At 39.0% G+C, this 12,646-nt stretch overlaps 1 protein-coding gene across 26 annotated transcripts in view; it reads left to right on the top strand.

The window, feature by feature from the left end:
- The window catches only part of CREM (cAMP responsive element modulator), a 66,798-nt gene that overhangs the window by 8,773 nt on the left and 45,379 nt on the right, over positions 1–12,646 (top strand). For all 26 annotated transcript variants that reach the window (XR_014242630.1, XR_014242631.1, XM_082385639.1 and 23 more), the window contains one exon: positions 9,123–9,246. Coding sequence is in view for 24 of the 26 variants with exons in the window: in XM_082385639.1 (XP_082241765.1) it covers positions 9,123–9,246 (124 nt within the window). In the remaining 2 variants the exon portion in view is untranslated. The remainder of the gene's footprint in view (positions 1–9,122; positions 9,247–12,646) is intronic.

Raw genomic sequence — 12,646 nt, 5'->3', positions numbered from 1 at the left:
GCAGTGTAATTTGTCTTTGCAAATTGGATACAACTAAGTAAGATTTTAGAAGTTAGTAGTTCATTGTACACTTTAATTATAATGAGGAAACTGCCTTTATCTTATTTTTCATTTAGATATTTTTGGTCTGTATTCCTTTTCTTTGTTCCTATCTTTTAAAAACACTTTCCTGGGTACTTATGATAGCATTTCTTTAAAATGTTTTTCCTTTTTCTTCTGGTTTTTTCTTCTATTTAAATATCTTGTGTGTTCTTGAAACATAGGTATGCTGAAATAACTTTGGTCATTAATTACCTCAATATTTCTATAATTGTAAATATCGTTTTTACAGATATATTCCTTTGTATTCATTTCTTGAATGTATATTATACAAATCATATACAGACAGTACTATACTGTTTGTTGTAGTTCAGTATTTTGGGGAGTTTTTGCAGTATGACATAGATGTTCTACTAAAGGCCTGGAAAATAACAGAGTAAGCAAACAAATACAATTCTACCCCCCACCCCTAAAGGTAGTTCACCCTGGAAGTCTTTGAAAATTGTGCTACTGAATGGATCCTATTCTTTTAAAACATTAGTTAATTAACATTTATTAAACTGAATCCCAATATATTCAGAAAATATTGGGATAACATTTACTTTTCTGTTGAGGAAAATGGTTTGCCAATAATATAAAAAAGATTTCAGAAGAAATATTTAGCTTTCATAAGAAAAGAATGTTGCTACTTCCATTAATCGTTTATAAGTTTAAATATGCCCATTTTAGCAAATCCTTATCTGTTCTTTAGAATTGTAGAACTGAATATTTGCCAGTATTTTGCTTACTGTTAGCTTATGGTGCTTAATGGACTTTTTAATTTGTTTTAGTTTTTTTTATTGTTTTATCTCATATGTTTTTATTTTTAAATATTCTGTAATTTATATTTCCTAATTGGTCTTTTTCTGTCTAATTTGGATTTGTTAAGGTTAAAATATTACATAATTAATTAATTTATAGGTTATTAATACTAGTATAACTATGATTAAAATTTGTTACAAAGAAATTTGTTACAAAAAGTGAGATTTGGGGGAAAATATTGTATGTACATCTCTTTAATTTTCACTATAAAGTACGTAAGTGAACAATACAAGATTAAAATGGATCTTTCTCTTACACTTTTTAAATAAATTCCATCGGGACTACTGAGGCTGACTTACAGATGTTAGTGTTGATGTACATCATTTCCAGCTGAGGTCTGGGTCCTGTATTTCCTGCTGAGTTAGTGTTTGAAAATACCCAGTACAGTGCCTGACCCATGTTGAGCACTTAAATGTTAATTGAATCTTTGGCCCTGAGTCCTGGCCTGGGTTGGTTTTTAGTGGGTTTAGGAGGTGGTACTGGAGAACAGTTGGATATAGATCAGCAGAATGAACTTAGTTGAAAATGACAGGGTGTGTAAATTGGTAGTGCTGACCTTACTCTTCTGTAGATGATTTTTAACTTCAAATAAATTGATTTAGTATCAAACTTTTACTGAATGACATGTACTGGGCACTGTACGAGGCAGTCCAGGAGAATAAAATGGGATAAGATTAGAGTCTCTACATCCTAGTGGGAAAGACAAAGCATATCTGAATGAAGATTGTGACAACAGTTGCAGCATAGTCAAAAGCACAGCATTTTTTAAGATGTGTCTACACGGGACTACTGCTCAGGGCACTGGCTGTGGAAGGACCCCTGAGGTCACAGTCACAAGACCTCTTGTTCACCCTCTATCATGCAGTTTGTTGTGTGCTCTGTAGAAAGTCACTTAATCTCTCTGAACCTTATTTTTATCATTTTAGTAACACCTAACAGTTGCATAGTCTTCCAGAACAGTTGATTAATTGGCTTATTTAACGATTATGGTAGATTCTGTACTAGGCACTGGGAATACATTGAAATCTAAGATGTGGTCTCTGTTGCACACACTGTGCTAGTACTTTGTGGACAGATATGGTATATGCTAGACAAGTGCTGAAATGGAGGGGATTGCACAAGATGCTTCGGGAACTCCGAACAGAGTAATTGTGCCCAAGGCTATTAGAATAGGCTTTGAAAGATGGTGTCCTTGAGCCATGCTTTGAAGAACGAGTAGAAATGTGCCTGTTGGACAGAGAAGGAGTGAAGGGCATCCCAGGAACAGGGAAGAGCAGATATAAAAGATTAGAACTGGGGGAATAAGATGTGTATTTGACCAAAAAATGGCTCATAAGGAGGCTGGAATGCAGAGTGTGGGAAGGAATGGGGTGACTGGAGATGAGGCTGTAAAGATAAAATGAGGTCACATTGTGAAAGAAATTGAATGGCAGTTTGGTTTGGTAATTGAGAATATGAACTTTGGAAAAAGACCTTAGTTCGAAACCTGGCTTTGCCACTCAGTACCTTTGTGGTAAAATCAGATTCTTCACCTCTTTATGTCTCCTTTTCCTCACCTCTAAAAGAAGAACTAGCTATATTGCCCTTATATAGTTAAGAATGAAAATTAGTAGGCATTTACCACATGGTAAGCACTTGACAAACGGTAGTTGTAGTTATGATTATTGTGAGAAGTTTGAGTTTTATCCTGTAGTCAATAGTAAGCTCCTGAAGAGTTTTAAGCAGAAATATGTTTCAAAAGGATAACTGTTGGCAGGACAGTGGTGGCAGAGAAGAGGACTGAATTGTTCTTTAGAAGGTAGAATCATCCCACCTGGTGATGATGCTGTAGGGAATGAAAGGGAGAGGGTTTCAGGGATGACACTCAGGTTTCCACTGGAGCAGATGGATGGAAGGTGGGGCCCCATTTCCTGAGGTAAGAAACTCAGAGAAGGAACATGTTTGTGGAGGAAGAAAAGGAGTTAGTTTTGGACCCATTGAGTTTGAGGTACCTGCAGGACATCTATTTGGAGATGTTAAATAGGCACTTGGATATATGATTCTGGAATTCAAGAGAGACCTCTGGGCCAGAGATCTAGATTTGAGAGTCATAAGCTTAAAGCTGGTGCTTGAATCTAGAGAAATGAATGATATTACACAGGGGGAGAGATTTGAGAGTGAGGCCAGAAGGCTAACCAGAGTCCTGAAGAATGCAGTGTTGAAGGTTAACACCGAGTAGGAGAAGGAATTGGCAAAGGAGCTTGTGGAGAAATTGTCAGAGAATCAGATGAGAGCAGAAAATCAGTATCGTGACCTCAAGATAGAGTCCAAGAAAGGAGATGTCAGCAGTTTTGAGTGCTGCTGAGGGATCAAACAAGATAGGACTTAAAATGAATATTGGATTCAGTGACTGAGATAGATTACCCTTACTAGAGAAGTCTTAGTGAGGCAGAAGCCAGTTTGGGGTTGTCTGGGGGTAGGTGGGAGGTGAAGAAATGGAGATAGTGTTGGCAGTTCTTTAAAGTAGCTTAGCAGTGAGAGGAAGAAGAGAGGTTTGAGAGAGCAGCTAGAGAATGACTTCTGGTTCAGTGGTTGTGTGTGTGTGTGTGTGTGTGTGTGTGTGTGTGTGTGTGTGTGTGTGGTTGGGGAGACTTGAACAAGCTTAAATCTTGGCAGGAGGAAGCCATTGGGGAGGGCAGAGGGTAATTGTTAGTGTAATGCCCCCATAGCCTAATGAAGAGGGATCCCAAGGACAGACAGGAATTTAAGTCTGGGGAGTTGGAAGCAAGGGAAAATGCAGGTGTAGATGTAAGTGGATTTGTTGATTTGGTGGCAGGAAGTTGAGGGGGTTCTCATCTGAAACAGGAGGCAAGGTCTCACATGGAATGTGATAGTAGGTGAGCTCAGGGATTTGAGAAGAGGGAGACTTGAAACAGTAACAGAGAATGGGAGAGTAAGCTTCCAGGGAAGCAGTAAGATTCCTGCTTATTTGAGGTTGAAAACTGGATTCAGTAGCCTTAATAATATTCTGTTTTTTAATTTTGTTCAGTATTATTCATTGGTGCAGGCATAGAGGAGACAGAATTGGTTTTATCTGAGATTGGTATTTACTAAGCAGATAAAACAGAAGGAAAAGCGACAAGGGAATTTATGGTATTGGGAAACAACAGTTAAAATGAGAAACTATGGATTCTAAGCTGAGTAGGACGGGATGTGAAGAAAGGAGGAGGCTGACTGAAAGGGAGAAAGTAGTGGTCTGGAGATCAGTGTGGTGGAAATACAGGTGTGATGGGAGTAATTGAGGGTGGGTGTGAGCTGGGAGGATAGGATATTGGTAGAGTGGGATGTCAGAATTAATTATTTCAGAGGTGGAGCAGTTTTGGACACTGACAAGGTCCAGTGTACGGCCAGCCCCTCAAGTAGAAGGCTGTAGGGGAGGGAAGAAAGTCATTAAACTGAGGCATCAGGGTGAGGGATAGGTCCTTTGTTTTGAGGGTGGAACATAACACAGAATGGTGGAGAGGAAAGCTTTTTTAAGTCAGGTGCCAAAGTCTTCAGTGTCAATCCTTGAAAGTAGAAGCTGATGATTATCACATGGATGAGTAGTATAGGATGGTACACCCAATTACCCTGAGGCTCCGTGAACAAGAGTCTTTATGAAGGAGCAGAGGAAGCACAGCTGGGAAATAGTGGGGATCAGTGAGGATGCCAAGTCAACATTGGGATCTTGATTCAGTGTGGGAAGACAAACAGCTCCCTCTTGAGCGGGGGTGTGGGGTGCTTTGGGAGTTCCAGACAGCACATTGCAAAGGCTTCGGAGGAGAACAGGAGCGAGCAACTGTCTTATGGGGGGAAAGGAAGCACTGGTTATGAGAGTGAAAATGAAATGTGGGAGGAGCTTGTATCTTTGACAGTGGCTGGGGAAACCAGAATGTGAGATGTTAATGGATATGATTCTGGCATAGGTGAAGGGGCATTGCGGTTTCGTCATGGCTTACAGGGGACCTTACTGTGATGTGTGAGTGGATGGTAGCAGTTGTGAGGTGCAGCAGTGCAGTTGTGAGGTGCAGCAGTGCAGCTGCTTGGTCCAGTGCTGGGATAGGAGGTTAGTGGATGATGCCAAGTGTGGCAGGGAGGATGAACGGGGGGAGGGGGGGAGGGTGGTGCTGCTAACCTTCCATTTCTGCCTTTCTTCACTAGGAGGCTCAGGGCCTCGTGGCATCCTGATCTGGCTGGTATTTAGCTATATGGGTTTTTTGGTAGTTGGTGTGGTACTGACTCACAGACACATGATTCTAACTTTGGAGCTTGAATGGATAGTGATACTCTTGACTGAAAGAAGGAATATAAGGGAAGGGATAGGTGTCTGTGAAGACTCCAGGTTAAGATGCTCACTAGGAGGGGGAAGCACAAATACAGATTTGGGAATCAAATGCATACAGGATTGAGGAAGCCATAGTATGTAGACTGAAAAAAGTAAAAGGGCAAAGGATTGAACTCTGGGGAATACCCAGGAAAAAAAGAACAGTGAACGTGAGTGCATGAAATAGTGTGTATAAAACACTTTCATGTGTAAAACATTTTGAAATGTTTAATAACTTATGAAGTCTTTCATTATATCTCAAAAAACAACTCCTGAATAGCTTAAGTTTACCTTTTTAAGCATTAGTGCTTTTTTTGGTGGGAGTCTTCCTAGATTCTATTATGTATACTCCTCTTTCCTTAAATTATACAAAGTATAATTATTTTCTTTCTTAATGACTCAGGATAGTTATTGTAAATATCAGTTATTGAATTTTAACTCATAAATTCTTCAATTTCCTGAATATAAAGAACTAGGAGACTTTACCCTGTATGGGCCCAAATTGTTACACACTTGGAATTCCTTTTTTTTAAAATAATTTTTAAAAATTTTATTAAAGTATAGTTGATGTACAATATTATATAAGTTACAGGTGTACAAATATAGTGATTCACAATCTTTAAAGGTTCTACTCCATTTTTACTTATTATAAAATATTGGCTATATTTCTTGTGTTGTACAGTATATCATTGTAGCTTATTTTATACCTAATAGTTTGTACCTCTTAATCCCCTACCCCTGTGCTGTCCCTCCCCCTTCCCTCTTCCCACTGCTAACCACTAGTTTGTTCAATATATCTGTGAGTCTGTTTCTTTTTTGTTATATTCACTAATTTGTTGTATTTTTTAGATTCCACATATAAGTGATATCATGGAGTATTTGTCTTTCTCTGTCTGACTGATTTCACTTAACATAATACCCTCCAAGTCCATCCATGTTATTGCAAATGGCAAAATTCCATTTTTTATGGCTGAGTAGTATTCCCCTGTGTATATAGACCACATCTTGTTTAGCCACTCATCTGTTGATGGACACTTAGGTTGCTTCCATATCTTGGCAGTTGTAAACAGTGCTGCTCTGAACATTGGGGTGCATGTGTCTTTTCGAATTAGTGCGGGGGGTTGGATATACACCCAGTAGAGGGATTGCTGGGTCGTGTGGCAGCTCTCTTTTGAGTGTTCTGAGGACCCTCCATGCTGTTCTCAAGATGGCTGCACCAACTTACATTCCCACCCACAGTCACACTTGGAATTCTTGACCTGTTTATTATATTCTGTATATTTTCTCCTCCCCTTACCCTATTTCCAGCTGTCACTTCTTATATCCAGTATGTTTAGAAACCAGATAAATGAGAATTGTATTTAAAATTAAATTGAATGGATTTAGAGTACCAACTAGGTACTCCTCATTTTAGAAGTTTCAGTTTACGAACTTTGGGCCATTTGTTTTGCCTGTTAACAGGTAACTGTTGGTTATTGTCTCGTTCTTGACTGAATTCTAAGATATCAAATAGTTGAAACGTTGTACAGTATAGATGCTGAAGGACCTAGAGTAGAGGAGCATCTGAGTGACGTGGACATTTCTTCTCTCCAGAGTATTAAAAGCAGTTCTTAATCTGGTTCCCCACAGCCTTTCTGGCCATATTTCCACCTGTCTGCTCTGCCTCTTCCCCCCTAGATGTAGATAGGCTCCCCGAGGGCTCCCCCACGCCTCACCAGATTCCCTGCTACAGTCGGCTACTCTGTTTTCCAGACATGCTCCGTATTTTCCTTCCTCTCATGGTCCTCCTGTCCTTTTCTACCTGGTGAAATGCTTCTCATCCTTCAGTATACAACTCATATGGCCCCATCTTCAGGCCGACTTCAACATTCCTTCCTGTGTTTTCCAAAGCATTTCGTACGTAACATCCTTCACACAATTTAAGTGTTCATTACTGGTCTAACTGATAGAATTTACCAATAAGCTAAGTTTTTCTCAAATTTTAATATATGTCAGAATCTCTAGGATATAAAAAATCAGACCCCTCAGAAAGTTTGAATCAGTAGATTTGGGGTTGAGTCTGGGAATCTGCCTTTTTTTTGTCTTTACAAGTATATTTGTTAATTCTGATACAGGTTGTGCGAGGACAATACTTTGAGAAACCAAGGCCCAAGTGGTGAATGATTTCCTTCAGGGCAAGGATTGTGACTTAACTTTTGTATTCTCAGGGCCTGTCATATATTGTAGATGGTGCTAAAGGAATGTTTCTGAAGTGGGGAAGGCCTTTCAGCGTGTAATGTTTGAGTGGAGACTCAAGTTCTTGGCAGAGCCTAAAGAGAGCTTTTAATAATGGTGTAAGAAATAGCATAAGACAACATTTCTCAAGTTCTTCCAAAAACACTTCTGCTAGGACTTGCTTTGTGGGAAGAGGGTCTAGGGGAGTCAGATACTTTTGGAAAATGCTGCCTATTGGATCTGCACCCTCCACCCTTCTCAAGTCACACTGAAATATTCAAGCTTCTGAGAAAGTTCTGCAGCAAAGAAACCCTTTTAATCCCGGATATTTCAAACTCTAACTAAGCGTTTCCCCCTTACACTCTTTTCTCAGATAATACCTTTTCATATCCTGCAGAATTGAATGTTCTAGGTATTCTCTTTGGGAACTGCTCACAGCAAAAGTAGAACCCCAGGAATTGGCAGTTTTTGCAGGGAGATGGCCTCTACTTACCTAGAATTGGAGAGTCCATGCTGGGAAATAATAAGAAAAGAGATAAAGGAATTGGGGAATGTTGAGGGAAAGACATTTTTTCATAGTAGACTCTAGATTTTTATTTTTATAATTGCCCTGAATTGTCATGTTCAGTTGTAAGTATTAAAACGTCTGAATAGGGAGAAGTAATTCTAGGTGTAGTATAGACTGTAGTAGACAGCTTTGAGAACAGAAGACTTGGATTCAGGTAATGTTTGTTGAAATGCAAAAGAAGGTATTAAGTAGATGAAGGATCTGTAGGATCTGGTTACTAATTAAATCTGGGAAAAAAGATCTGGACATTTCAATTCAAAGTTCTAAGTTACCTGCATACTTTTTGGATATATATTTAGACTACTAAGGTGAAAAAAACACACTATATTATTGACAACTGAAAAGATGTACAATAGCAGGGAGTAGTTCCTATAAGTTTTTAAAATTTGATTTTGCTTATTTTGTTTGTATTTTATATTTTCTAGTAGTAGGGTAACATTATAATATGGTTTACCATCTATCTAGAAAGAGTCTGTATAGAAATCATTAACTTAAATTGAAATTATAGGCAAAAATATTATTGCATAAGTTTTTCCTGGAAAAATTAGATTCTCCTCTTTAAGTAAAGGGAGAGCTGCAAGACAAGTGGTCAACTCTGAGTGATTCAGTTTAACAGGCTTATTTATTAGAAACTACTTAGTGCTGACAAAGCAGACACATCTTTATATCGTAACACATTTAATTTAGACAGTGTGGAAGTTCTTTCATATTACATCATAATGTAAAGCAGGTTTATTAGGCCGTGAGAGTCATAGAATATTTAAGCTTCATGTAAAATATAAAACCTAACTTTATCACTAATTTATGCTAGAGGGCTTAAAATAATTATCAAGGAGGCTTTATTATAAGATTAAAAATTTTTTTAAATAAACTAATTCCATGGAACATTTTGTAGTGCTCCCTTGGTAATGTTCATACCCAGTGAGCAGAGAAGGTGCCTTTAAGTTTGGAGAGTTAGGACTCTGCCACTGAGTCTCTTTCTTGAAAATATAAAGTAGTACAATCGGATGATAGAAATGAAAATCAATCAGAAAGCCAAGTGAAAACAGGTATTTCAGATAGGGCCTTAATACTTCTTCCTTTTTATTGTCTTTCCAGACAAATGACCATGGAAACAATTGACTCTCAGCAGGATGGAAGTATACCAGATTCTGTGGCAGAGAGCGAATCTGCTCACATGCAGATGCAGACTGGTCAAAATTCAATCCCCACTTTAGCTCAGGTAAACTTAATGCAGGAACAGGCAGGCACCAATGAAAATTAGCCTGTATGGGAATGAGAATTGTGTGCAGATTCTGTTTTCTTGCAGTTGGTCTTAAGTTTCCCCTATTCCCCGGTTATCAGCCATTCTTACTGATTTGACTTCGAAGAGAAGATACGTTTTTGAATTACTTTTGCATTGTAACAGACACTATGTAAAGGAAAAACAAAACCCCCTCCATAGTATATAATCCTCAATTTATTATTCGAGAAGGTCAGTAATTCCACATTGAAATATTCAGTAGTTTTATATTCTTAGCTATAAAGATGGCAGAAATCTTGCCATTTGTCCAGTGTATATTTGGTTTAATCTTTACTTTCTTTTTAGTTAGGTCTTAGACTGAATTAGTTTCATTTAGAGACCACCGATATGAGTTAGTGTTTGTTTTTCAGCTCTTAACTTTATTTCTAGGTATCTATAAAAATATGTAGTAAAAACAATCATATTTATTTAGTTCATCAAATACTTACTGAATCCTTCCTGCATCTAGGCGCTATTCTAGATGTGTGGGGTATGTATCTCCTGGCCTTGACATCTCACGGTTTAGTGGGGTAGAGGTGTTTGAGGGGTAATTCTCGCTGTGTAAGAAGTATTGTGGGGTGAGAGGGGGATGCAAGAGGGAGGGGATATGGGGTATATGTATACATATAGCTGATTCGCTTTGTTGTACAGCAGAAACTAACACAACATTGTAAAGCAATTATAGTCCAATAAAGATGTTAAAAAAAAAAAAATGAAGTACTGTGAGATGCTACATAGGATTGATTGAGGCGTGCAGAGGGGGAGCAGCCAGTTGACCAGGAGTGCTTTGTAGAGGATTTTACTTTTGAGCTGGACACAAAGCGTGAGTAGAGGTTGACGGGTGGAGGAGAGGGAAGCGTATTCTAGGCCAGGGAAGAATGTACAGAGGCACAAAGGCAGAGGATGGGGGTGGGAGCTGCAGGCGTTGAGGCCAAGTGGAGCCGCTTATCTGGCCTGGGAAGTTGAGCTGGTCAGGGTAAGCAGACGGTGGTAAACATTTGGGAGCGTGGACCATCCTGTGTTCTAAATGTTCCTGAGACGTTTTCCAGTGTTCACTGTGTTTAAGACACCAGTGACTGTGTGCGGGTTGGATGGGGACGTCAGCGAGCTGGGAGCGGGTCAGGGGGCGGGGGTGGACACCATTTGAGTGGCATCATGGTGATGTGGGGTGCGAGCAGTGGAGACTCCTGCAGTATCCTGAAGGGAGAATAGAAAGGACCAGATGGCTGCCTGGAGAGCCCTCGGGAGCGCCAGGCACCTCCTGGGTTGTCTCCGGCCAGACTGGCTCCTGTGAGGCCTCTATTTTCCCAAGACACCCACGCACCCAGCCTGCTTTTCTTTCCTCTTTCAAGTTCCCGACACCCACTTGCTCCCTGGGGTTTTCTCCTCACAAGTGCTTTGTGGAGCTACATCTCCATGGCAACACCCGTCTTTGTTACCCCGGAAAACAGGCATTCAGACGTTTGCTATTTTTTAAGAAAGCAGCCTTTTTCTTATTAAAAAAATGCATGTTCATTGTACAGAATTGACAAAATGTGTATTATTTTGAAGAAGAAAATTAAAGCTAACTATAGTCTTAACATCCAGAAATTTAATTGTTAGCATTTTGGTGTTTATCCTTTAGTCTTTTTGTCTGTGAAAATAGAAGAGAATGCACATATATCTTTTGGTGAATTTGGGGTGTTCTAGAGTTTTTATAACTATGATTCTTGGTCTCTAATTCTGCCCTTTTGCTGAAGTGGTAGTTGAAAGCAAATCTTCCTTCTGCCGCCACTTCTCTCCCTTTAGGTACTGGTTTCCTGTCCTCCACACATGCAGTTTCCTCCGGCCTTCTGGGCCTGCACAGTCAAAACAACAGATCTCCATTGTCTAACAGTGATAGTTGGCAGTTCTGAGGATCTTCAGCCTGGGTGACACCCAGCCCTGTGAGCCTCAGTCAGAAGTTGCTAAAGAGGTCAAGTAATATGAAGTCCAAAAAATAACCTTGGATTTATGAGGTTTTGGAATTGAATAGGAGTCCAGTAAACAGAAACCTAGCTTTATTAGTAGGTTAGAGAATAAATAAGAGGGAGAGGAAATCAGAAGTATAGATTCTTCAAGAAGTTTTTCTGTGAAATAATAGACAAAGATGGGTCTGTGAAACAAAGGAGTGAGAACTGGGGTGTGAGAAAGCTGGGAGTGTTAAATAAAATAGAAGGGGGAGATAGAGACTTGTGAGAAGCCTGAATCACAGAACTAGAAAAAGGCTGTGGTTTACGTTTACAATGTTTATTACGTCCTTAAAAATCTCAAATATATCAAATGTTGATAGTCATTAAATCTGGATAGCAAGTTCATAGACCTGCTATGTTATTCTGTTTTCTCTGTATTTAAAATAGTTGATCAAAAAATAAATTATGGTTTTTGTCTTTCACATACTAGGAATGTTAAGAGATTAAGAAGAAATCTGTATGCTGAGTCATTGATTCTCTTGGTTAACTAAGAGTTCTCCTCCATGGATATGAGGCCATAAATCCTCTATGGATCATGATATTTTGCAGAATTAGGACACAGTTCTTAGCAGTCAAAATTTTCTAAACGTAATTATTAATTTAGATTCTTGTGATGCGTGAAGCTGTTTATTTATGACTATTCATTATTATTATGCAATATTATATAATAGAAGGATTAGGAAATCAAACTGAAATTTTATTAAGCCTATAATGTATGTTAAAAGTGACTGACTCTCCTGAATTATTCCCAATGTCATTGTATGTACTTGCCACTTACTTCATTTAAACTAGAGGATTGTGAATTCCCAGATGCTTTAGACTTAAGTTCAGGTTTGTATAAAGAGGAATTTATAAAAGTTACTTTCCTTTTTACATGGTCTAATTATCATTAAGTAGTGTCAGAACAAAGGGTGTAACCAGAAGGTTCAGGGTGTAACCCGAAGGTTCAGCGGGTTTGATCCTTTGCCTCTGGTCATTTGATAGTGGTAGTTTTGAGTATCCTGGCCTTTCCAGAGCTTCTGCTAATCAAGTGAACGCTGAAAATTGTCCCAGTTACGAAGATCTGAAAACTTGAGTTTGCTCTTGGCCCTCACATCTCTGCTCTGCTGACTGATTGAGGGAGGCTGGAGTTCTCAGTTTTCAGTTTTTCTGTTTTATCACTTCCCAGATATCAGTGGAGCCTTTCCCTTCTAATTGTATCCAGTAGTGAATGGAAGTCACGTGGTGACAGCGTCAAAGGGCTAGAGGCTGGAGTGGCAGATCATCGAGGCTGAGTACTGTGACTTGGATTTCTTCTTGCCCGAGTTAGTTTTTAAGTAGGTTTTTTTTTTTTTTTAATTGAAGCTGGA

The sequence above is a fragment of the Balaenoptera borealis genome, assembly GCF_965194805.1.
Source record: "Balaenoptera borealis genome assembly, chromosome: 3".
In the NCBI taxonomy this organism is placed as follows: domain Eukaryota; kingdom Metazoa; phylum Chordata; class Mammalia; order Artiodactyla; family Balaenopteridae; genus Balaenoptera; species Balaenoptera borealis.
The sequence above is the reverse complement of the archived record's forward strand: the minus strand, read 5'-3'. Positions and strand labels throughout refer to the sequence as shown.